The 26,020-nt window shown below is 34.7% G+C and overlaps 2 protein-coding genes across 3 annotated transcripts; one reads left to right on the forward strand and one right to left on the reverse strand.

Moving 5' to 3' along the window:
- Positions 1-237: 237 nt before the first annotated feature.
- On the reverse strand, positions 238-13,496 carry LOC106061883 (actin-related protein 2/3 complex subunit 1A-like). Of its 2 annotated transcripts, XM_056021824.1 has the most exons (14): positions 13,342-13,496; positions 12,668-12,743; positions 10,283-10,434; positions 10,017-10,122; positions 9,737-9,854; positions 9,334-9,393; positions 8,532-8,638; positions 8,273-8,375; positions 7,606-7,681; positions 5,960-6,060; positions 4,144-4,233; positions 2,471-2,560; positions 1,272-1,362; positions 238-627 (listed from the first exon to the last, which is right to left on the reverse strand). In XM_056021824.1, the coding sequence occupies exons 2-14, from the start codon at positions 12,732-12,734 to the stop codon at positions 589-591; spliced, it is 1,200 nt and encodes a 399-aa protein (XP_055877799.1). In that variant the 5' UTR covers positions 12,735-12,743; positions 13,342-13,496; the 3' UTR covers positions 238-588. The 2 variants fall into 2 exon arrangements, with proteins under 2 accessions (XP_055877799.1, XP_055877801.1); XM_056021826.1 differs by lacking the exon at positions 4,144-4,233 and having other exon boundaries at positions 13,342-13,495.
- A 223-nt stretch (positions 13,497-13,719) lies between these two features.
- LOC106061882 (protein canopy 4-like) lies at positions 13,720-24,841 on the forward strand. Its single transcript, XM_056021827.1, has 7 exons — positions 13,720-14,013; positions 18,382-18,502; positions 19,402-19,542; positions 20,051-20,135; positions 20,239-20,356; positions 21,036-21,140; positions 22,706-24,841. Exons 1-7 carry the CDS (start codon positions 13,875-13,877, stop codon positions 22,771-22,773), a joined length of 777 nt encoding a protein of 258 aa, XP_055877802.1. The 5' UTR covers positions 13,720-13,874; the 3' UTR covers positions 22,774-24,841.
- The last annotated feature ends 1,179 nt before the right edge of the window (positions 24,842-26,020 follow it).

Consider the following 26,020-nt stretch of genomic DNA (forward strand, 5'->3'; position numbering starts at 1 on the left):
TGGGGTTCAAACCCTGACTGCCAGAATTCTCTCCCCTGCCCATTCTGCATGAGGTTTGGGTTACCAATGACAATTTTCATTTCTGACAGAACATCCAAAACAGGTATTAAAAAAAAAACTGTTTAACTGCTGACATGTTCAATCTAGAATGACTGTTGGGGAACTCAAGATTGTTTGCCTGCTTACTTTCTTATCCATCACAACAGAATACAAAGAAAAAGAAGATAAAAAAAAACATTTTGAAGTTTCATTAAAAATTTTATTACAACAAAAGAACAACATTTGGTTCATCATGGTCTCAATTTGCAAAGCGCAAGGTAATGTGTTTATATGTATACAGCAAAGTGTTTCTTAGTAGAGTAAAGATGAAATTCTCATAAAGTTAACCGATGGCCATGAACTCACAGTTTTCACAGCCTACGAGCCAAAGAAATAAAACAAAAACAAAAAATGGACTGATAAGTGACAATGGATGATACTGAACAGAGGAAAATGGCCATAGCCGAGATATGAGAGTTTTAGATCGGTGATATCTGTTGATAGGCTGCAAGAGAGTAGCATTCATCTGTGATGAGTCATCAGTGTCTTTTATGAGATCTTCAATCCTTGAATGCTTTTCTCTAAAGACTGGAAAAAAAAAAAAAATTTTTTGATGTTGAAAAACCAATGAGTGCATGGGAATAACAAAGGTTTGCTAATTAACAAATACCATTAATAATAAATATATTCAAATATTACAAAATACAATATTTTATAAATTATGATCTAAAAACTTTTGTCTTCAAAATCTTTAGCACAGATGAATTCATGTAATTTTTTTTTTCCAGAATTTTTAATTCAAATGTGCAAAGGTTAAAAATGTGCAGTTTTACAGTAATCTAATTCCAAATATACTGTAAAACTAAAGAGTGTAGATTTTTTTTTTAGAATAGACTAAACAAAGAGGTTGGGTTTTTAAAATCATGTCCTGGTGGTTAAGTTTTATGATTTGGTCTGGTAATTACAACTTAGATGGATGGAATTAACTTTAAAGGATAATTACTTATAAACCTACTTACAAAGTTAAAGATTTTCAAATGTAAATGACACTAGATTTAAATGACACTGGTTGATGATGATTGAAAAAAAATTACAACTTGAATGAAAATTGTCGAGCTTCAAAAGTACTATTATTATCAATCAATCAAATTAGAATATTGTAGTACTATTAGGCATTCTAGTATTTGACCTTTGCACTGATAGAGCAGTAAATCAAACATAGTCATGTTTACCTTGAGGTCCCAGATGATCAAGTTACCATCCACACCAGAGGTCGCTATCTTGCCAGCATCAGCTTTGGTGCCACTGTAAACAGACACTTGGCTGCAGAGACATTAAAACAATGTTCTTACTTTCTTTCAATTAATGTGCAAGTAATATTAACAAAACATTGAATCAATCTCACCGAATCCATAGTTTAAAAACTAATTTAATATTTAGATTTTCATAGAACTAGAAGAAGACCTGTAAACCAGCCAAACCTGAATATAAATTCTTTTATGTCCATGGGCCCCAAACAGCCCAAGAGAGTTGACAACATTAATTGTGATAATATATCAGATGATGTCAAAATTAAATATCAACATCACTTTGCAGTGGACACATTGGCATCATGGAAAATGAAAAGGCAGATAAGCTATCAAAGACAGGATCATCTATGGAACAACCAGGTAGACCTGTTAACTACCTCACCCTAAGGTCAATGTTAGTCAACAATCACAAAAAGAAGTGGCATCAGAAAACACAGGCAGAGCCATATACAAAGAAATGACCATGCCTAACAAACTGGACAGTATTAACTTCCTCCCCCGCAAAGAGCAATCTACAATCTTCCAACTAAGAACATGACACACACTCTGTTAAATTACCATCTTAACAAAATAAATTCCACACAACTCCCCCTTTGTAGACACTGCGCCCACCCTTATGAAACCATAAACCATATCCTCTTTGAATGCCCCTTCCTAATCCACCTTAGGCACTACACTACAGCCAAACATAACCAACACACTGTACGGCAGTGCTGAACAACTGAAGAAACAGCACACTATTTTCCCTTGGCACAGTCTGCAAAAGAGCTCACAGCTCAGCAGCAATAAAGCTGGCTAGAAGTAGAAGAAGAATGCCCATGGGCAACAAGAGGAAAAGTTAAACATAAAAAAATAAAGAGTCAGATCAGGTGTAAGAAAAATAGAAAGTGTCAATTAGCTAAGTAATTTAGAGTGACAATGATCACATTTTTTACCCTTTATAGCATTAAAAAATTTAATTTCTAAGCAGTAGCTCAAATCAATTTTTATTTTTCAATTTTTATTAGTTAGTTGGCCAACAGTTATCTTCTAATAAAGCGTTCTTGATATTATTTACATACGAAAATGCTTATGTCAAAAGGACCCTACTATAAATAGACTCTGAATCGATGCAAACTTACGTGATGGTATTTTGATGTTGGGTCTTCAGGTCAGTCGAGGTTTCAGAAGCTGTGGCCTTCTTGTCCAGGTTTTTGAAACGATTCATGGCACTAAAACATTAGAGGTTAGCTCATATTTTAGAAGTATACCAGACATTGTTACATGGGACAATGAAAAGAAGTTGGAAATGCATATACTGAGGCATGAAAAAAAAAGCTTTTGATCAGGAAATAGCAGAAAGAATAAAAACACTATTAAAACTGTGATCAACTTTGATATGTATTAATAAAAACTAACATTTGGAATAAGTTTAAAATGAGATTGATTTTCTTTTTCTATTTCACAGTTGAACTGTTTGTTCTAAATAGTTTATCATCCAACAGAATGCAAGGTCATAATTCATGTTCATTCCAAATATAAAATTACAAGCAAAATCAGATCTTGACTAAATGATCAACTCCTCTCCAATCAGGCTAGAAAAGAAAGATTAAAAAAACTCCTTAATTCCACTGCGTGTCAGAGTGTTTCAAAGTCAACTGTTGTCACAGAGAAGTACAAAGAAACCCAATTCATAAAGCATTTATATTGTTATAGTTGGGTAACGCTGAGGTGGACAATTGTAGGGAAACTGAATTTCCAAACATTATCTTAAACTAAGAAGTAAATAGATAAGTAAGTAAATGATCTCTTTGAAGATATTGATCTCTTATGCCATTAAAGTATTGCTCTAATGAAGCATTTATCTATCTTCTCTTACGCCCATAAAATTATTGCCCTAATGAAGCATTTATCTATATTCTCTTATGCCATAAAATTTTTGCCCCTAGTGAAGCATTTATCTATCTTTCTTTGTTGTATTTCTTTCAAAAAGATACCAAAGAAATGGATGTAAATTTTTTTACTTTTTTTTTTGTTTTAAACATAACCAAGTAAAAAAAAAATCAGAATGTTTAAGTAAGTGCAAGAAACATATTGATAGCATTAATCCAGCTTTCTTAAACTGTCCACATTGGCAAAATATAAAAAAAAAAAAACTTAGAAAAACTATGAATTACAGAAGCTGCTAATTGTTAAAACACCAAGCTGACAATCTCACTGGTAAAGATAAAGTTTTTCTCCAAGAAACCATTTGTTTCCTTTTAGAGAATTGACAGTTAGTATAGAAAGCAAAAAGTTCCAAGTTTCATTTTCTGTAAACACGCATAAAAACACAAATGCATCCAATCAAATCACATGCACAAGCAGAGCTAGATGTTAAAACTAATTAATTACAACCAAAATATGTTAAGAATCAGATCATCTCTGCTATACCAAACACCTTTTGTTTGTCTTTTTTGCTAACATACATGCAGTTAATTTGAAGTAGTTCCCCTTGATCCCATTTTATTGAACTATTTTTATTTTACGCATCAAGGAGTTATCCTATCTCGCTTCATATATCAGCTTAATTTCAAAAATGCAAACAAGATTCAAATTCTAAAGTCGCCAGGACATGACGTAATGAAACCAAGGAGAATAAATTCTAATTAAACATTCAAGGCCAAGAAGTTTGAATTGAATCATTTCTTTATGGACAAAGAAATTAAAAGAGCCAACGTGTTCATTTACAATGTGGCACAAAGATTAGTCACATGATGTAGGTCACATGATTAGTCTAGAGCACCATTCTAAAGGTCGGGCCATGCCACTGAACCTGACTCTGGTGAAGGTCTCCTCCTCTTCTTCCTCCATACTCCCATTGATGGGCAGCGGGGGTGAATTCCAGCTTAAGGATCTGCCAAATCTACAAGTGAACTTAATCCAGTCAGCAATGTGCATGCTTTGATGGGTTACCATAATTAGTACTTACAAAACGAGTTGAAATCACATGTAAAGTAACACCAGTTTTTAACTAACTAGTTTAACATCTGAGCAGTTCTTTGATGTAAATATAACAGAACTAGAGCACCAATATAAATGCTCAAAGTTAACAAGTCATTTTAAATCCTACATTTGCAGGTTTCTTGTTTGTATTAAAGTAACTTTCTAAACTAAATATTTGACTTCTGCTATATTCAAAAAGTATTTAATTCTACACCTGAAATGCAGGATACATATATCTTACAGGGACAGAACATTAGCTATTAGTTTTGCGCTCTTATCAAATAAAAAGGTTTTAATATAGTAGCATTAAATCTTTATGGAGGCGCAGTGGCTGAGTGGTAAAGTGCTTGACTTCCAAACCAGAGGGCCCAGGTTTGAATCCCGGCGAAGACTGTGATTTTTAATTTGGGGATCTAATGGGTAAAATGTTGTAAAATGTTTTATTATTTCGGATGTTCCTTCAGAGTTGAAGATAATTACTTCCTAGTCCAATCCTCCCGCAGGACGGCGGGGGATGGGAGCGGGCAGGGTTTGAACCCGGGACCATCGATAAGTCTGAACAACAGTCCAGCGTGCAAACCGCACGACCAGGCAGCCATCTGACATTAGTTGGGGAAAAGTAGAAAAGTAAAGGCTGTTGGTCATTGTGCTGGCCACATGACACCCTTGTTATCCGTAGGCCACAAAAGAATGACCTTCAAACCATCAGCCCTATGGACTGCATGGTCTGAAAGAGGAACTTGACTTTTTTTTTTTTTACTATTAAATTTTTATATAAACATTGGTCAGAGTCAGAACTGAGTGGTAGTCAGTCTATGTGTTGATGCCACATGGCTAGGGACGTAAGAAAAGGACATGTTTTTTAGAGAATGTCCTGAAAAGGTGGAAAATAAATAATGGTTCTTGAAGAGCGAGAAAACTATTTTCTGTGGTAGTCTTTACTTACAGTAACTGAGTTTTAGATTTATTTCAGTTACGTTATAGGCTCTATAGCAATATATTATTAATCTGGAGTATTTTAATCAATCTGGTTGCTACGACAGAGTGGAATGGGAAAAGACGTTTGACAGTTCTTGTATGGTGCCCCAACAGTCAGACAGACTAAGGCAGGGGTTCTCAACCTGTGGGTCGCGATCCCCTTGGGGGTCGATTGACGATTTGCCATGGGTCGCCTAAGACCACTGAAAAAATGGATTATTTTGTCTATTCTTCTATTGCTGTGTGTGTGTGTGTGCGGGGGGTTGCAGCAGTGGGGGGGGGGGAGGGGGTAAAAAGGGGTCGCCGAGCTTAAAAGGTTGAGAACCGCTGGACTAAGGGATAGGTGAAAGTGGTGAAGGTGAAGACCTCACACTAACGTAAGACAGGATAGTTTAAACAATGGCAGTAATAAGACTATTTTTTTTTTGTTAGCCTGGTTGAAATACTCTGAAGTATATTATCTTAAACAGCTGTAATATGCACTGGTCCAAAATGTCACACTACACTTAAGAATTGTACAGTCAGGTAAGTAAAAGTAAGTAAAGTACCCTTTTCAGACCTTGAGACAGTCAGGCACATGAATGAAACCAAAAATGTAGTTTATAGTTTCACAACTGGGAAAGGTTTCATTCTCCCAGCAACAAAAACACAGTTACATTTTCAAATACCTTATCTGTCCAGATTCCTTTTCCTGAGATTGGTCAAGCTGTCCAACCAAAGTGAGTTTTCCACCAGTATGAGAGAACAGCATAGGGTTACAGTCATAGCCCTGAGAAAGAGTAAGATCAATATGGACACAATGATTAAGCCTGTCAACAGTATCGAGGGGGGGGGGGTGTTGGGATAGGGTGGGGGTACAATCGTATTTGGAGTTGCTGATCTCCCATCAAGCGCCTCTCTAGGTGGGAATATGGTGGGTATCGGGAAAATAAAATACCTGAGTGGACCAAAATCAAACCTGCTGCCTTGCAGGAAGTGGAGGGATCCACAAAGGCCAGGGCACCTTACCCGAAAATAAAGGCAGCTATCCAGATCACTAAAAGGGACACTCCCCCAGATGAACTTTGTCATATAAAAAAATGTTGTTACAAAAGGACATGATTTTTTTTTTTTGCAACATGGAATATGCTAAGCCTGTTTAGCAAGTGTGATAGCCCAACTTACCCACCTATGGTGTCAGAAATAAAAAAAAAGAACAGACTTGGCTGTACAGGTCACCTTGAAAGAATGTCAGAAAACAGGAGAAAAAATTGTTTACTGGCAATAACAAAAAAAAGGCAGGCGACTAAAAAGCATGCCAATGGATTGCTGATGTACAGTCAGACCTACAACAACTTAGAGTTTGGACATGGAGACAAAAAGCTCAAAAGAGATCTGAATGGAAGAATGTGGTGAAGCAGGTCAGAGCCCTCCATGGGAAGGATGTGGTGAAGCTGGTCAGAGCCCTCCATGGGAAGGATGTGGTGAAGCTGGTCAGAGCCCTCCATGGGAAGATGTGATGAAGCAGGCCAGAGCCCTCCATGGGAAGAATGTGGTGAAGCTGGCCAGAGCCCTCCATGGGAAGGATGAGATGAAGCAGGTCAGAGCCCTCCATGGTAAGAATGTGGTGAAGCTGGCCAGAGCCCTCCATGGGAAGGATGTGGTGAAGCAGGTCAGAGCCCTCCATGGTAAGAATGTGGTGAAGCTGGCCAGAGCCCTCCATGGGAAGGATGTGGTGAAGCAGTTCAGAGCCCTCCATGGTAAGAATGTGGTGAAGCAGGTCAGAGCCCTCCATGGGAAGGATGTGGTGAAGCTGGCCAGAGCCCTCCATGGGAAGGATGAGATGAAGCAGGTCAGAGCCCTCCATGGTAAGAATGTGGTGAAGCTGGCCAGAGCCCTCCATGGGAAGGATGTGGTGAAGCAGGTCAGAGCCCTCCATGGTAAGAATGTGGTGAAGCTGGCCAGAGCCCTCCATGGGAAGGATGTGGTGAAGCAGGCCAGAGCCCTCCATGGGATGGATGTGGTGAAGCAGGTTTCTCTCCTAACCAACGCTAATTTGACCCCATTAAATTAAATTATTTTTTGGTTTTATAAACTTTAATCATTGTTATTTAAAAAAGTGCATACATTTTCCAACAATTATATTAATTATATACCTAAAATAACATTTCCTGATAACATACAAAAATTTTGCAAGTTTAATCTTAACAGGATAGTGAAACACTCATGAGTAAAATGAATAATTCCATCGGGACGTACAGAATAATTACAGAGAGAAAGAGTTCAAATAAGAATAATTTTTCAGGGTATAAAACAACAAGAGTTTTATACTTACAGCTGCAACAAGGCTGTTCTCTGTGATCCAAGTTATTCCCATAAAGGGCAAGAAGCTATCTTTAATTACCAACAATCTAAACACAGGAACACATACAAGTTTTGTAAATATACGACTAACGTAATAAAGTATATCTAAATGTTTATCCAATATATTTATCTATAAACTGATATAATTTTCCAGACCCCTTTAAGGTTTAAATGGTTGATTAGGAGCATGTAGTTAAGATTATCTGTTTCTCTGGCTAATAACTTCTGCTGGAAAAATGTTTAGTTTTACATGTTTCAGGTGTTCCTTCTGAGTTGAAGATAATCTACTTCTTATTCCAAACCTCCTGCAGACGACAAATGATGGCTGGAAGTGGGAATGGTATGAATTCGGGACCATGAAGACGACGAAATGACAGTCCAGAGCAACAACCAAGCAGTCCAGTCATATGAATGGCTTTATTTAATCACCAAAAAGATCCATTATCTTAAATACCCCCAACCTCCTTCCTCAATAGCTGCATCAACAACCTCATATTATAAAAAATATATTTCTACTACATAAATATTTCAATACTTTAGATGCCAGAAACTGTGTACCGTGCTTGTACAAGCTATTTCATGAATGCCTGTACAACATTTCGGATTTAAAAGAAAAAAAAAAAGGTTTCCTAACATACTCATTCCCTTTAGTAGAGTCCACAACAGATACACTTGAGTCATGTCCAACCCAGGCCACCTTGTTACCACTGGCAGAGAAAGAGACTGAGTGAACCCAGCCACCTGAAGAGCAGCAAAGAAAACATAAAACAGATATTAAAAACAAACAAAAAAAAACTTAAAAACAGTTTTTTTACTAACTAATTATACTATTTAAAAAACTGCAAGAAGCTTGTCAAGCTACTGCAATAACTGCAAGATAAAATAAAACATTCATACCTCCACCATTGGCAAACTCTGCCATCAAAGCTCCAAACATCATCTTGGACCCCCAAGAGCTAGGGCCGGGTTTCTCATCAACTTCCTTGCGATAGGCAGAGAATATCCTTGGAACACACAAACACAGATGAAATAAAATTCAATCTAGTACTGCAAATTAAGTTACAACAATCTAGATAACTAAATGTTACTCGGTCAAAGAGTGCTGGAGAAGTAATACTTTTACTTCAATAAATTTAATCATTTAATCATTAAAATAGTTAAACATATATATTTTTTTTACAATCCCATGATATTCAGCAAGCAAGGTTTCTTCTCATTCCCCTTTCAGACCTTGCGATCTAAAGGCCAGATGATGTTATGGTCATCTGTTTCTGTGGCATACAGTAATCGAGGGTGTCATGTGGCCAGCACAAGGATCAACCACCTTTACTTTTCCCCAACTAATGTCAGTTATCCATTAGAGCTGGGTGGACTTAGAGGCGCCCAAAGATCCAGAAATAAAAAATCCTATTCTTGACCAGGATTCGAACCCGGAACTCCTGATCTAGAAGCCAAGCGCTTTACTGCTCAGCATCCCAAGCAAGGTTTACGTAATACTTATTATAATTCATATTACAGATAAAGTTTAGTCAAAGTAGTTAAAGCTAAATTTTTTAGGCTTTACTGCTCAGCATCCCAAGCAAGGTTTACGTAATACTTATTATAATTCATATTACAGATAAAGTTTAGTCAAAGTAGTTTAAGCTAAATTTTTTAAAGCTAAATTTTTTAGGTATACAAAAATAGGTTAGGTACCAACCTACACTTGAAGTCAGTGGAGCCAGCGGCTATTAAGACATTGTTGGGATGCCAGTCAAGGCTGTAACATAAGAAATATTTAGGTAAAGCAACTAGTCTCTTAAATTAAGAGCCTTTTATAATAATTATTATGTCTACTGTTATGTAGCTATCTTAGAAAGAATATTCATATTTTTCTAAAATAAAAGTAGTTATCTTATTGCAGTCTAGTCAAACTATATTTTCAATACACTTCAAGATAAACAGACAAAAGTAGCTTATAATTATTATTTCTATTATTTAGCCATCTTTAAAAGAATATATATTTTCTGAAATAAAAGTAGTTATCTTTTTTAGATTCTTGCAAAACTATACACACATACAAAAAGGTCAAAAGAAACAAGGTCAACTGTCTATGACCTTACCAAGTAACAGTTGATCTGATTGGCTTCTTAATGTGATGACTAAGCCACCAATTGTTTTCTACATCATAGTAGCAGATAGCAATCAACCTTGACCCACTGGCAACTGCAAACTTGTTTTCTAAACAAATTTTTGAAATAGCAATATGATGTTCGACATGAGGAAAGAAAACTAACTCTTCATGACTTTTTAAAGAAATAAATGACAGAAACTTAACTATTTACTCATGTGTCTTACAATTATGTTTTTTAAGCTCAATTTTTTATGACAAATTTATCTTACCCTTTGGTGACCAACGAACAAAAGTTGCAGCACGATTAATACGAGGAATGACAAGCACTTGTTTCCATTTACCATCCTCCAACATCCAAACAAATGCGTTACGATCCTAATAGAATAGACAAAACATAATTTTTTTTTAAAATCTGTATGACTCAATTATTGATGTATTAGTGTGAAAGATGATAATCAAGTAAAGTTTGATGAGTGATAATATAATAATATCCAAATTATTCTATTCTTAGGTGTTAGCTTCAGGGAGTACTTACAGCTGAACAGGTGACTATCCTGTTGCTGTTGGGTGCCCAGTCAATGCTGGTCACTCTCTGTCCATGCTCACTTAAGGTGTCAGTCTCCTGCCACTTATTGGCAGACTTCTTGTAAATTTTCACATTGGAATCATTATGAGACAGAGCCAAACCTTTCAGAAGAAGAAGTAAAAATGTTTCAATACTAAAAATAATGGCTGAATTGAAGAAAAATAATGATCAAGTTAATCATCTACACTAGCTATTAAATGCTATTGACAACGGCAGAAACCTTTAAATAATTTCTATTAATCTTGACATCAAGGTTGCATGATTTTTTTATAGATTTATTTATGAAAATGTGGTGGTAATAAGTGGCTACTGATGAGTCTGATTTGTAAACTGAATTTTTCACTCAGAATACTTTTTGCATTTAGACAAAATTAGTACCGGAAATTCATTCTAAAGGATGTAAAATTAAGTACGGATAATTCTATCTTATCTGCTTTAAATAGATTATTATTTTAATTTATTCAGCATTTAATTATTTTAATTAACTTAAACAGACACGCCTACCCTCAAAACCCAGAATGTGGAACACTCAGGTAGAAAATGTGGAATTTTGGGGCCCAATGTGGAACATAAACGCTTTTATGTTTGTCAGCCATACTGTACCTAATATATAAATAAAACTTCAATTATAATTACTTTAATAACAATACTAGTTTGCTTCTTATAAATTAGATGTAAATATTATAATTAAAAGTAAGAAAATCTTTAATTCATAATTATGTCCTTTGTTTGAAATCAATAGTTCTAGCTCCTATATGATGAATTCTAATGACCTAGACTAAAATGTTACTATTTTTATTTGTTACTACTAGATCTAAATCTAATGACAAGATCTAGATTATTCTAGATCTACTTGATTATCTATCCTTTTCTAGGGCTCTACTCTAGTCACTCTAGAAGTTGTCTCTACTAGATCTAAAATAATTTAAGAGTCTACTAGTCTAGGACTAGACCTACATCTAATAAGTCCTCTAGGTCTAAGAATACAGATTATAATAATTATATTATAGATCTAAATATTTATGTCTAGATCTAAAGACTTATTGAGAACTAAATTTATTACATAATGATATATAGAAATCTAGAGATCTATCACTATCACCTTCTAAGTCTATTTCTGTAGATAGATCTAGATTATTCTTAGTTCTAGATTTAGTATCATGATGATAATCATCTAGAATTCTAGATCTATTTATCTAGTAATCTAGTGCTAGATTGCTTACTTAGACTTAGGTCCTCCCACACCGTTCGGTGCATTGGGCGGCAAGCTGTCTCCATAAAGATCTGTCACTGGCAATGTCTGAAGCCTCCTCCCACCTGGTGTCCACTGTTCTGAGGTCCTCCATGAAGGTGTGTCGCCAAGAAATATGAGGACGTCCCTGTTTGCGCTTTCCTTGTTTTGGCTTCCATGTTATCGCAACTCTTGGTGTGCGTAATTCATTTTGACGTAGAACATGTCCCGCAAACCTCATGCGACGCTCAGTCACAACCTCACTAAGTGTTCGACTCCCAGTTCGGCATAGGATTTCTTTGTTTGAGACCCGATCTGTGTAACTGACTCCCAAAATCTATCTCAGCCATCTCTGTTGAGCCACATTTAGTCTTTTCTCAATTTTGACAGATGACTTCCACGTCTCACATGCATATGTAGCAGTTGGAATGACGATTGTGTTGAGAAGGTGTATTTTTGTCTCGAGTCCAATGGCTTGGCTAGTTCAAATAGGCTGCAGCCTTTGGAAAATGCTCCCTGCCTTTCCTATTCCAGTTGAGAGTGTTAGAATAGATCTAGATTGCGACTAGATCTAGACTTCTAGTCTACTAAACTAAGTCTAAGTCTAGACTAGTAGTACTAGTAGAGAGCCATTAGAAAGGGATTTGAATGGAACATTTGGCTTATTAGCACTTACTAGATTCTAAGAATAGATCTAGTATCTAGACCTAGAGTACTAGTAACTAGATCTATGTCTAGATCTAGATAGCTCAACCATATCTTTGTAAATTTAGGACACACAGATCCGGGTTCGTGAGGAGATGAAATGTAAACAATAAAAACAGACCTATATATATTTTATTTTGCATTCAGTATTTTTATTTTGCATTCAGTATTTACATTTCGCACTATTAATAAATAATGAAAAATCTGCGATTTTTTTTTTTTTTTGGTCGGAATTCAGACTTGGCGGAAAAAAAAAAATCGCGAATGCAGAATGGCAGAACATGTGAGATTTTTTTATGCTTTTGTGGGACGATTCTGCATAATGCGGGACTGTAGGCATATCTGCTTAAATAAGACATAGAAAATAAATAAATCACAATGATTAAAAATATACCTACCCGTTCTATTTTTGTCAAAAGTGTGACAAGTTACTGGCGCAATACCAAAATCATGCACTTCAGTCATTTTGATGATCTAAAAAAATATATATATATATACAAAATAAAAATAAATATTGAATATTTGTGTTATTTAGTAGAATTTATAATATTCTCTATATATTTATTATTATTTAATGTGTTTGTTGTTTTTTAAGTGTCTGCATATTTTAAAGAAAAATGTTTTTCAACTTTTTAAATCTATTCTGAACTTTGAGAATTGTAGATTTAGATATAGTTCTAGATCTAGAAATAATATATCTTATCTTATCTTATATAATACAGACGTTACTTCAAAAAAGAAGATGATTACGTCCTACGCGTCATGCATTTAGTCATGCATATTAACCAATGACTTAAATATAAAGCCCAAGGTCTGCATTGAGAGAGATCTAGAGTAAAAGAGAAAGAGAGAGTAGCACCAGTATAGCTATAGGATTAACTGTCTATTTTATTTAGTTTTATTTAATAAAATTTAATTACTTAGCATTTCCTGGTTAAGACAAGACACAAGTCTAGGTAATTCAGATCGAGTCAATATATTATTATATCATTAAATGAACATGTAATATTTCAGTGGCTATCACAATACTATGATCTGTATGAAAAAATAGATTAAATAAATAAATATTTACCGAAATTCGCGGACTCTGGTCAGTCTACACGAATTTCTAAATCAGTTAGTTAAGGAAGTTGAAAACTTTTAGATCATGATAGATCTGCAGCAAAGATACGCCCACTTTCTAGTTCCTAGTTAGACCTAAAACATATAATCATTAGATTTTTATTTTATGATGATTTCAAACGTATTGTTAAAGTTTCATTATGCGGAAAATGTTATTTTTTTAAATTTATTTTAATGATTTATTTTATGTTAAAATTAGTTTTTGGCCAATAAAATAGTCACAGCTAGGCAGATAGAAAGGGATCAATGGAAAATTGGGAATTTCCATAAGCAGTTTCGTTTCTGTTCATATTCGTTTCCTCTCGTAACTATTCTAGCTGCTCAGACCGACCCAGTCAGCCCAGTGATAATAAGTTAATAACATCATTACTATGTTAGGGGTAAGATGACGATGTCTGAGTAGCAAAAGGGAATATCAACTTCCTTGTCGGTTTCCTGTGATCTGAACCCAAGCAGTATTAACAGTAAATCTGGGGTTGCAAAATGCAAAATAGTTTAATTGTGAATCTGGCTGTTCTTTTCTTTCTGAGTGTACAATTAATTCTAGTTCGTTGTGAAGACGACGAGGAAGATAATTCAATTTCTAAACAAGATCCTCACAGGGATCCCTCTCTTTGTGAAGGTAAGTTTGCTAACAAAGAATGAAAGATCTAGATCCCATCATCATGTAATGTTTTGTTTTATACTAGACATCTATTAGTTTGCTTTCATCAGCATGTCTTTCCACCCAGAAAAATGCCAATTATTAACTAAAGAGTGAAAAAAATATATAAATACTTTTTAAAAAAACAAAGCTTATATTTTATATATTTAAGACAAGTGTAAATTGAATAGGGCTCTATGTGTACAGTCACATTAGAGAGTGCTGTACTAGAGAACCACAGTCTTTCTAGGACTGAAGGAGGCCTATACAACCAACATTCAATTCTTTGCTGCAGATCTATCATGATCTAAATGTTTTCAACTTCCTTAACTAACTGATATAGACATTTGTGTAGACTGACCAGAGTCCGCGAATTTCGGTAAATATTTATTTATTTAATCTATTCAAACTTCTCCAGCAATAGTCAAATAAGCATTAAAGTTGTGTTTTTACCTTAAGGAAGCTCTAAAATCTTAACTCCACTGATTTGACCATAAGACCCTCTGTTCTGTGACTAACAATCATATTGCTCGACTACAATTGACCAGTTCGGAAGCCAAGCCCTTTACTGCTCAGCCACCATGCCTCCATATTTGAGTGTAATTGTATCAATTAGTTTGGATCATTCATGTAATAATATGCATAATTGACCTGGACATAATAAATCTGTTTGATTAGAAATATTTTTACCAATTGTTTTTATTTCTCAACGCACTATGATCCTCTCATTTGTCTGGACCAGTTGTGAAAGGGGGAGGGAAGAAGGGGTGTCTTGGTAATTGTTTACATAATCCTTTTTTTAAATGCATAAAAAAATGTTCACTCTGGCTCAAGAGTCATTAAGGGGGCTAATTCAACTTACACCATCACATCTGTCAAGTACAATTTCTTTCCCTTGTTCAGGATACTAAACAATATAATTAATTACCAATAGTTAATTAACAAATTTGTTAATTTCTATTGATTCTTTTGTTGTCAGGTAAAAGAAATAAATGTGCACAATTTCAGCTTAATCTGAGAATGGGTGTGGGAGAAACAATGTTTTCAAATTTTTTACCAGACAAACAGACAGTGAGATAACATAAGCTTTGTAACAAATAAAAACTAGATCTACTTTAACACCAGTTAAATAGTTACGCAAACTAAATACTCAAATTACCTAGATCTAGCTCTAGGTGTCATAATAAATGAAAAAGTTATCTTGGAATCCTCATATTGACAAAATTATTTTAAAAATCAAACAAAGCAGTAGGGTTTATTAAAAGAATTTTTCTTTTTTTTAACTAAAGTGTTATTTAACCTTGGTTAGGGCAGTTAGGTCAATATTAGGTTTCTATATTGCGTCATCTTAATTCTTATTGCAGTACCACCATAGAATCAGAATATTGTTATAACTGTTATAACATTTTTTTTTTGTCTAGGCACAAATCTGAGCTATTGGATTAGTTGATTATGTTGAACACATTTGAATAAATGGAAAAAAACTCATAGAGAATGACATTATTTGATAAGAAAAATTGTTGCAACATGGTATTGATCCTCTGTTTCTATAGCAACATTCTAGCTAAAGGTCATTTAGCATAGTGAATGTCCAACCATTGCTGTTACAGCTGATATATTATTCATTTCAGGTTTTGGGTTATTTTGCATTTCTAGCAGATTGAGATAATATACACTATAAATAGGATGAGATTGATCTCCCCTGGCAGATTTCTCATCTAAGCATTGGGTTTGTTTGTTGTTGTTGTTTTTTTTTGAAGGGGGGGGTATATAATTATACAATGTGCATTTGTAAAAGTTTATTCAGTAAAAATGTGTTATTCATCCATCCATTGGAAAATCACATATAAATACATTTTACATCGCATGCATGTCAAAGAATATCAAGCTCATTTGGTTTTAACACTTGAAAGTTGTTAAAAGAGGAATTTAAGACACAAGAAAAAGTTTTTAACTTCTTATCTTATATAATACAAACGTCACTTCAAAAAAGAAGAGGATTACTTCCTACAACTAATCATAATGTTTCCCCTCCCTTCTCAACACTTTTTTTTTTACTTTATATACATTGTACAATAGATCATGCCATATACATTGTACAATAGATCATGCCATATACATTGTACAATAGATCATGCCATAGACATTGTACAATAGATCATGCCATATACATTGTACAATAGATCATGCCATATACATTGTACAATAGATCATGCCATAGACATTGTACAATAGATCATGCCATAGACAATGTACAATCTAGATCATTCCTAACCCTCTGTATATTAGAAAAGAGTCCTTGTAATCACAACAAATTTCTGTAAGGATCAATAAAGCAGTCTTAGTCTTAGTCTTACACTGGTTATTTTAAATAGAGATGGACCTTGTTTTTAATAGTTGTGAAGAAACAAGTTTCTGTGGTGACACGGTTGCTGTGTGGTCAACAGTGACACACAGTCAAGTGTTGAGTATCGAGAGTTAGGGGACTTGGGGGAAGTGACTAGTGTGTAAACAAGAGAGAGAGAGAAAGGTCAGCGAGTGAAGCAAGAGATCTGTACATAACGTTGGTCATTTGTTCTCCCACAAAGCCTGGGTATACCTGCAGTTTATTAGTGTGTTTGGCAGCAAATGCTCGATCTCTTGGTCTGTCGTTCCAATCTTTATTGCGTCGGTTGTAGAAGCAAGTCTCTGTTGTGTGGTTTGTTCTACCACAAATTTGACATTGGAAACGAACTCTTTGCTGATTACGTTGATATTCTCTATTCTTGTAAGTATATGTTGGGCTCCTTTCTTCATCTTTCTCTCTTCGATATCTATATGTTGGACTCATTTCTTCATTTTTCTCTCTTCGAGATCTATATGTTGGGCTCTTGTCAGCGTTCTCTCTTCTATATAGAGGGCTTGGAGTCCGCATTCTTGCAGCGTTGTTTGCCATAAAAGTCGCAGTTGGGTTCTCTCTAGCTAACACTTCCCTTGGGTGTGCGGCCTTATACTGCTATCAGGCTGCTGATGGTCTTTGGCTCTCGCTCCGTGACGTATGTTTTCACATTATTATTGTAAGCTTCCATCACAGCGTCCATTATGATGTGTTCTCTGAGGGTTTCATATTTGTGATCCACTTTTGACAGGTCTACCCATCGATCGAAGTATATCGACATGTTGGTGACGAATATTTGAGGATCGTCGTTCGCCAGAGGTGTCGACTCTTTCAATCTCCTTCTGTATTCCTAACTTGTGGAGCCAAACTGTCTCAGCAACGCCTCCTTCACGGCCACGTACTCTTTTCTTTCTTCATCTCTCATTTGAAGACAGATGTTGATGGCTCTACCTTTTAAGCGCCCCATGAGGCTTCTTGCCCATTCTGTCTGTGGGAGGTTGCATGATGTTGCTATATCCTCAAATCTCAGTAGATATGAGTCAATGCATTCATTCTGGCTCTCGTCAAATGGAGACATTCTGTCTAATTGTTTGTATTTGTCAAAGTGTTCCTCCTTTTCATTTTGCTGTTCTTTGTCTTTCTTTTCTTTAAGTTTTAGTTCTAGTTGTAAAATTTCCTTCCTTCTACTATCTTCTTCTTTCTTTTTGGATTCTTCCCTATTAAATCTCCTTTCTTCCCTTTCTTCCTCCTGTGTTATTTTTAGTGTAATGAACTTTTCAAGTTCTTCACTTGCAGACCATTTTCCTTGCCCGCTTCTCTAAATATTTTGTACATCGACATTTCTACTTACTTGTGCCTCGTCGTATCTCGTCGTGGTCGCCAGTTGTGAAGAAACAAGTCCTTTTACGTTTTAAGTGCCTTTTTAATTATGGAACATTTTAACAAAACATATACACGGCAACGTTATGTACAGATCTCTTGCTTCACTCGCTGACCTTTCTCTCTCTCTCTTGTTTACACACTAGTCACTTCCCCCAAGTCCCCTAACTCTCGATACTCAACACTTGACCGTGTGTCACGGTTGACCACACAGCAACTGTGTCACCACAATAATGTATAACATTTAGATCTTGAGCTATAAAAGGGAAGAAACCCTTGAGGGTTTATGGCACGACATGACCTAAATTGTTGCTGACGTGCCAAAATACCCAAAATATCACATATCAAATATTATTTTAAATAGAAAGCAATGGTTCTTTCATGCCAACGTCTTCTTACAGGCATATCATTAAATGATTAGGGTTTCTTTTCTTCCTTTACTATGACAGTCATTTTCTTTTTGAATCTACATTTGTTAAACCCAATCTTTGTACTTCTCATTTGAAAATTGTACTTAAACTCTGCAATATTATCTAACTATCCGATGTGGTAAACATTACCATTTGTGATCTCTTTTTTTATGTCCACAGTCTGCAAGTATTTAACGACTGAACTAAAAGGTAGACTAGATGAAACCGGCAAAACAAAAGAGGTCATCGAGACAGGTTATGGGCTGGACACAAAGAAGAAGAAAAAAGAATATTATAAATCGTACGTATGAATTTATTTAAGGGGGGCTAGAAATGTGTATTTTACTTGGCATAACAGTAAAAGGAGTCTTGTTTTAAATTAAAACCAGTGAGGTATACCACTGTGAAGTGACTCCATAGAATATAATAAATGGTACGTATGCATTTTTTAAGGGGGGGTTAGAAATGTGTATGTTACTTGGCATAACAGTAAAAGGGGTATGTTTTAAAAGCTGTAAATTAAAACCAGTGAGGTATACCACTGTGAAGTGACTCTAGATGATACTTTATTGAAATGATAGTGGAGAAGTTTAAAGACCAAGTTGTCATATGTTTATGTGGCCAATGGTTATCGTGTAGTAGCTAATAAAATGAACAACCACTACATTTTCAAGCATGTGCCATTTACCTATTATTTAGTTGAGTGAGCTAAAGGTCATTTTAAAGGGAGATCAATCCTAACCTTCATCTGATTTCAAATTAGTGATCCTCTGCCAATCAACCCCTTCTGAAAAAAAAAAGTGAGGTTAAGCAGCCCTTTCAGATCTTGCAATCTATAGGAACATAAGAGCTTGTGTGTTTCTAGGGCTGACGGCTAATGAGGGCGTCATCTGACGGCATAACGACTAACCGCCTTCACTTCCCCAGCATTAATCAAGTACCCATTGCAATTTGGGTGGACTCAGGGGGGTCCTAAAAATACAGAAGCTCATTCTTCAACAGGACTCGAACTCTAGACTCTTAAGTTGGATGCCAAGCACTTTACCACTCAGCCACCACCAAAAAGAGAATTCAAGTTTGTTTCCAGAGTAGTTTTTGTTCCACATATTGTACTCTTCATTAGATAATGTTCAAAACTAAATTCTTGATTTATCATTTTAATAATGAGCCTTTTGATAAATTTTTTGATTCGTTTTTCAGTGAGCTGCGACTAATTGAGGCAGTAAATGACCCTCATGTGTGCGACAAAATACTGGAGTATAACATTCATGCTGAAAGAAAAGGAAGCTTACGTTTTGCTAAAGGCAGAAGTCAGACAATGGAAGCGCTTCATAATTTGAAGTCAGTTTTAGCTTTTTGTTTGCTACTGTTATAAGTTCTGTTATGATAATGTTATTCCAGAAGGTACCTTGTAGAAAAGAATTATTCACAAAGAATATAACTCTTCAATTTCATATCATTTCCATAAAACTAGTTCCATATTCAGCTTCTAAGACACGATGCCTTATATATTTATATTCTCTTCTAAGAATAACCTCCAAGTTACGATGGCTTGCCCACTTATCTATATCTTTTATAAGAAACTTCTTTAGCCTCATATCACGGTGTATGGCCCAATTGTTTCCTGTACTAAGAAACTTCTTTGGCTTCTAAAACATGGTGCCTTCCACGATTGTATCCCATGCTAAGAAACTTCTTGAAATATACTAAAACTTTTTTTTTGTTTTGTTTATTTTCATTTTGCAAGGGTTTTTTTTTTTTGTTGTGTTTTTTTTTTCCAGTTAGTCAAATTATTTTTTAAATAATCTTTTAAGATTGATTTAATTAATTGTGACATTTGTTTGTCCAGAGATAAAGGTGTCAAAGTTGAGCTGGGAATACCTTATGAAATGTGGGACACGCCCTCATCTGGCGTTACTGAAATGCAGAGAAAAGTAAATATTTTACTTGCACTATTTTGTATGTTAAAATATATTTCCTTTGATTCCATTGTAGTGTAAATTTTCAAGTATTTAAAAAAAAAAAATTTCTCTGCAGTGTTTTAAAATAGTGGAAGAGTATGAAGATGACATTGAAGATTGGTACTGGAACAATCAGCACAAAGATCTGACAAAGTTTCTGTGTAGGGACAGGGTGTTATCTCATAATGATCAAGGTATGATATTATTGCAAAATTACTGTAAGCCATTTAAACAATCCTTCTCTTCCCTCGACACAAAGGGATGGCTGCCTGGTCTTGCGGTTTGCGCGCTGGACTGTCGTTTGGATTTATTGACGGTCCAGGGTTCAAACCTTGCCTGCTCCCATCCACCGTCGTCCTGCGGGAGGTTTGGACTAGGAAGTAAACTATCTTCAACTCTGAAGGAACATCCGAAACATGTAAAACAGACACAAACACTCTTTTGTTCCCCTGGCAATCAAATCATTAAATAAGAACAATCTGGTATAAACTTTGTCACATGTAAATTATGAGTGAGTCTGGTGTGAATGTACACTTTGATTTCTTATAGTTATAATGTTTTTTGTTTGGTGTAATGCACAAATTGTAAGACAAATTTCCTTACGGATAATAAAGATTATTATTATTATTATTTATGAGAGAAATAGGGACATAAAATATTCTTTTTTTTTATTTCACAAAGGATGTTTTTTTTTTCTTCTTTTCTTCTACTTAAGTAACCAGAGAAAAAAGGTTTTTGGAACTTTTTTGTGTTATATTTGTCAACCAATTAGTTTTACTAAACTGATATCTCCTGAAGCATACTGTAACAACAACTTTCATGTAATTACTGCAGATGATTTATCAACACAATAAATGTTTGTTACTTCCATAGAATGTTTAGCTGAGCAGTGGACTGGAGAAACTGAGAAAACTTCAGAAGAGAAGAGTTCTAAAGAGAAGAGTTCCAAAAAGAAAACTAAAAAAAGCAATAACTTAGGTAGGCTTTTTTGTTTGTTGTTGATTTAATGGATTATTTATAAAATGTTCTTGGGTGACTTGTCAGGATTTGTCTTAAGTTAAAACATAACAGAGAACACTCTACATTTTTTTTTTAGTTGAATTGTGCGGGGTTCTCTTTATCTTTATAAATAAAATAAAATTTATTTTGTGAGGAAAATTTTAATATTTTAACTACCCAACTCTTAATCTACCAGGATGTTCACATTTTTTTAAAGTTGTAGAAATCTCCTGTACGATGGCAGGGGTATTGTAATGACTATTTTAAGTCCACAACACATGGCCAGTACCAATCTGTCCTATGAAAAAAAGTATAGGACAAAAACCCGAAAAACCCAAAACCCGAAAAACCCAAACTCTGATATCATTTTAGGCCTTAACTCTCATATAATTGAATCTTTAAGGTTTTCTGCTTAAAACATTGGAGTGTTTCGGGACAAATATTTTGTTAAGGCAATTATTTTCCTTAGCATTGAATACCTATTTGAAATGAAATTGAGGGATGGAAACTTTTAATGAAATCTCATTTTGTTTGTGTTCTCCTCTGCCATATTAACTGGGTTTTTTTTTTTTTTATTTCTCCTGTTGCATTTTGACTCTATTTGTCAAATTGCATTTTATCCCAGGAAGCTTTCATGCTTCTAAAATGGTTGAACCCTCGTAGCTTTAACCATTCTCTCTTTTCTTTTTTTTTCTTCATTATCTAGCCAGCCTTTTGATACATATTATAATTTAGTTATAGGCTATTTCAGTTATCAAAAGTTAAAATTTTTTGTTAAATCAACGTCTCTTTTATTGAGGTGGGGGGGGGGGGGGAATTTGGCTCTTGTTTTTCCTGATGATAATATTAGAAATAGTAATTAGGTTTGGGAAAATGTTTTAAAAATTTATGATTAGTGGGAAGCGTGGGCGAGAGGCTCTAATGGTCGTTTTCACCTGGGTGCCACGGTGAGGCAGAACAGCGTACCCAGGAACTCAATGAAGATAAAAAGAGAAAAAAAATGTCTTAACCTAATATAAATTTCATGTCACTCTAAAATAGCAAAGAAACTTTTCCTCAATGAGACCTATCAGTAAGCTCATATGCAATTCTCTGAATGTCTTGGGTTCCATTCCGGGTTTAGACAGGCTTTTTCTTAAAACTGGAGGTCACTAGGTACTGTTTGGTAATAGAGACAGCTGGTCACTCAGTGCATTAACACCCATAAGAAACTGCAGAGGGAAATCTGTTTTACTTGCAATGAGACCTATCAGTAAGCTCATATGCAATTCTCTGAATGTCTTGGGTTCCATTCCGGGTTTAGACAGGCTTTTTCTTAAAACTGGAGGTCACTAGGTACTGTTTGGTAATAGAGACAGCTGGTCACTCAGTGCATTAACACCCATAAGAAACTGCAGAGGGAAATCTGTTTTACTTGCACTAGAGTGGCATTCTACAATTTTAAGGGAGACAAAAAATAAACTACAGAATTTTGTAAGGTCAATTTTGTTATCTAATCTTGTTTGCTTTTTGCTAACTTTCAATTTATTTGATTTACTTCTCAGAGAAGAACAAGCTCAAAGGGGACATCGGAGGTGATGATGGAACACATGAGACAAAGACTGAGTTATGAAACTTGCACTGACTAGGAAACAAATGTATGAATTGTGTCTGACTCTTGTTGCTTGCAATAAATGCTCATTATGATATTTGGTTCTTGTAGTCTTCTCAACATCTCTCTATCTCTTTTCTCTTGGCTGTCCTCTACATTTCTTCAAGTCTTGTTCACTGATGTTCATGCTGTATGTAATCTAAGAATTTTAAGAGAAACAAAGATCTTATAAAAAAAAGTTACGAGGTTTGAGTTTTTTAAAGTATTGTTGGTTGCATACATTCCTGTTGTCTAGTTTTAAAATGAAATAGATTTTACATCATCTCTTTTCCAAAGCTTAAATCTGTTGGAATTCAAGCCTTGCTATAAAGATTTATATATTGATATATTGTAAGCCTGGGCCATTGTTTCCCAAACTTATTCCTTAACAAACAGTTTGCACATTCTGAGTAATTAGCGGCTTATTTTTTAGAGAAAATTTTTTGTGATGGCCTACTAGTTAATTATTTCAGTAGTTTGTGAAAGACATATTCAGGCCCAGGGCACTCAGTTTGGGAAACATTGATCTAGCTCAATATGTGACTTTATGCGATTGCAGCTTTGTTTGTGGTGTAGTTGTTGAATTGATCATGGTGGTTGTTGAAGAAAGAATGTACTGACCATTAAGAGACCAGAAAACATTTGTTTTCACTGACATGTGTCTTGTTTCATGTATACATGAATGCATGTTAATGTTACTCACTTATTTTAATGGCAATGTCTTCGATTCAGAAGATTTAGGAACATCTGTATGTTACATGGTAAGATATTTTCATAAGTATGACTTATTTGTCAACACTTTCACTGCCTTGTGTTCTGTGAGTTGAAATCTTTTAAAAATTATATTTTAATATTGTATTGATAATAAAAGTATTGCAGATTTTCGTGCATTCGCTTGCCTCTAAATTTGTGGTTTCACTTGGCTTCAAGCTATATTTATTTATATTTGTAAGAGTTTTAAAATATTAGTCAATAAAACGTCCTTGACGTTCCTGTTATCCACATTTTGCTAGTTGCAGAAGACGACAATGATGAGTTATTTCTTCTGATCTGAGCTTTGTTGTTTCTTGGCTTTACCATTTTGTGATTTAGTGAATGTCTAAGGTTCTGTAGAAAGTTTAAATGAGTACATATTCTTCCATATCTCATTTTTAATCTGTATTGATGTTGCAGACTGCATTTACTTATGTGTATTTCTATTTGTCTGTAAATATATGCATTTCTGACTGTTTAAGTGTTATTTTAGCAGTTATTTAATATATTCTGTTTACTTTATTCGCTAAGATCACATTTTACATCAATTTAAAAATCTGAATTTTTTATTAACATTGCGCCAACAAGCAATGTTTTTGTTTTGTGGGGGGCGATTTCGTCAATCAGAATATGAAATTGCTCCTTTTTTTATGTTATTTCTCATGAATTTTAGCTTTTTAAAATGAAATTAAATTAAATGGAAAAGTTGATTGAACTGTTCACTAAATAAATAATCTCTTGTCTCAAGTGAATGGTCTAGAAATATGATTGTAAGAGTTTGTATCATAGATACATTTTTCTTTTGCATTAAGCTAACTGTTAAATCATTTTTTAGTAGCTTTACCTTGTACATCCAGGCTGCTAAAAATGATTCAATCATTTAAAAACCCTAACCTTACATTACCACCCTTCAAATTAGGGATTTATGGCTAGATAAAGCTTATTAGTTTTTTTTTACCATTTGTTCTATGGATCTTAGAAGTTTTCTATATGGAAGCAAAAAAAAAGGTCTATAAAGAAATATATACTCCTGGTAGTGTAATATATATATATTTGAATCCACTTAATCAGAACAGCTGCTTATTTGGATCGCATCCTTATTTCAGAAACAAATTCTGTTGACAATTGAATCCTTAATCAGATCAGCTGGTTATTAGGACCAAAAGAACTGCATTTCAATTTCGTCTTGATTTACTTGTGTGTGTATGTATATATATATATGAATATTAAGGCTACAATATTTGTGCATTTTTTAAATGTTTGATCAATAAATTGTCTTTATAAAATCAAAGTTTAATTTATTTTCTCTAACTTTAGTTGTTTGTTAATCTTTAAACATTTTATGAAAAAAAAAACTACCAACTTCATTGCTGAAAATATTTATTCTGCAACATAGTGTCTTTTCTTTCTGTTCTATTATAAAATCTCTTACTTAGGTACCAGTGTCGACTCTTTCAAGACTTCAAGCCAATGGTCTAAATCTTTGCTGTTGTTTATGTCCATTTGGGGTCTACCTTAAGATTTTTTTTTAAACGGATCATGTATTGAAACCATACCACCACATACCGTACCACATTTCAACTAGTAATCCTAATGTTGAATGTTTTCAAGCTGTCACCTTTTTTTCCTATCAACCGGTACCTTGATCTTTTGAAGCCAATTTCAACTAAATCGACAATAAGCCATCAGAAGAAGAATTGTTCAAATGATCCAAATGCAACGACAACCAAGAAGTGAATTGATTGATGATGCAAGTGAAGAAGGGTGGTGTGGTGGCTGAGTGGTAAAGCGCTTGGCTTCCGAACAGGGGGTCCCAGGTTTGAATCCAGATAAAGAGGGATTTTTACTTTCGAGATCTTTGGGGCGCTTCTGAATCCACCCTGACGTTAGTTGGGGAAAAGTAAAGGCTGTTGTGCTGACCACATGACAACCCCCCTCATTCACCGTGGGTCATAGAAACATATCATCATGTCTTATAGATCACACCAGTGAAGAAATATATAGATCTGCTTCGAGTATAGTATCTCCACAGCACAGGCACAATAAGGCTTATTCGTCTGAAAAAAATCCAGAAGAAAAATGCTATTGTTGGCTTAAGATTGAAGGACAAACTTCATGAGGAATATTTTCTACAACGGACTAATTCGTTTATACAGGGCCGTATTTAGATAAATTATAACTAAAAGCAAGTTATATTTTAGAAGAAGGAAATAATAGAGTTCTTTAGCATGTAATCTTACTTTCCTTTAAAAAAAATAATTTAATATGCATATTTTAGTTTTAAAAAGTGTATATTTTTTAGTTTGTGGAGGGTTAGGCCCTTGGTAGACACACTGTTGCAAATCCAGAGCTGTATTTTACTTATTCTGAGCATGCTACAAGCCTACACGTCTTAATCATGACATTTTTGCAGGGCTTAAAAATGCAAAGAAAAAAATGTTGGAAAAAAAAAACATGTCGAAATCCAGATATATTT

This window comes from Biomphalaria glabrata, chromosome 2 (assembly GCF_947242115.1).
Source record: "Biomphalaria glabrata chromosome 2, xgBioGlab47.1, whole genome shotgun sequence".
NCBI classification, from domain to species: domain Eukaryota; kingdom Metazoa; phylum Mollusca; class Gastropoda; family Planorbidae; genus Biomphalaria; species Biomphalaria glabrata.

Excerpts from the sequence above, each read along its gene's own strand:
- LOC106061883 (XM_056021824.1), bottom strand. The coding sequence starts at position 12,734 with ATGACTGAAGTGCATGATTTTGGTATTGCGCCAGTAACTTGTCACACT. Across the intron at positions 10,435-12,667 it reads TTTTGACAAAAATAGAACGG|GTTTGGCTCTGTCTCATAAT; the intron begins GTAGGTATATTT and ends TTCTTCTGAAAG. Across the intron at positions 7,682-8,272 it reads GACTCTACTAAAGGGAATGA|ATTGTTGGTAATTAAAGATA; the intron begins GTATGTTAGGAA and ends TCCTGTGTTTAG.
- LOC106061882 (XM_056021827.1), top strand. The coding sequence starts at position 13,875 with ATGCAAAATAGTTTAATTGTGAATCTGGCTGTTCTTTTCTTTCTGAGT. Across the intron at positions 18,503-19,401 it reads AAAAAAGAATATTATAAATC|TGAGCTGCGACTAATTGAGG; the intron begins GTACGTATGAAT and ends TTCGTTTTTCAG. Across the intron at positions 21,141-22,705 it reads TAAAAAAAGCAATAACTTAG|AGAAGAACAAGCTCAAAGGG; the intron begins GTAGGCTTTTTT and ends TTTACTTCTCAG.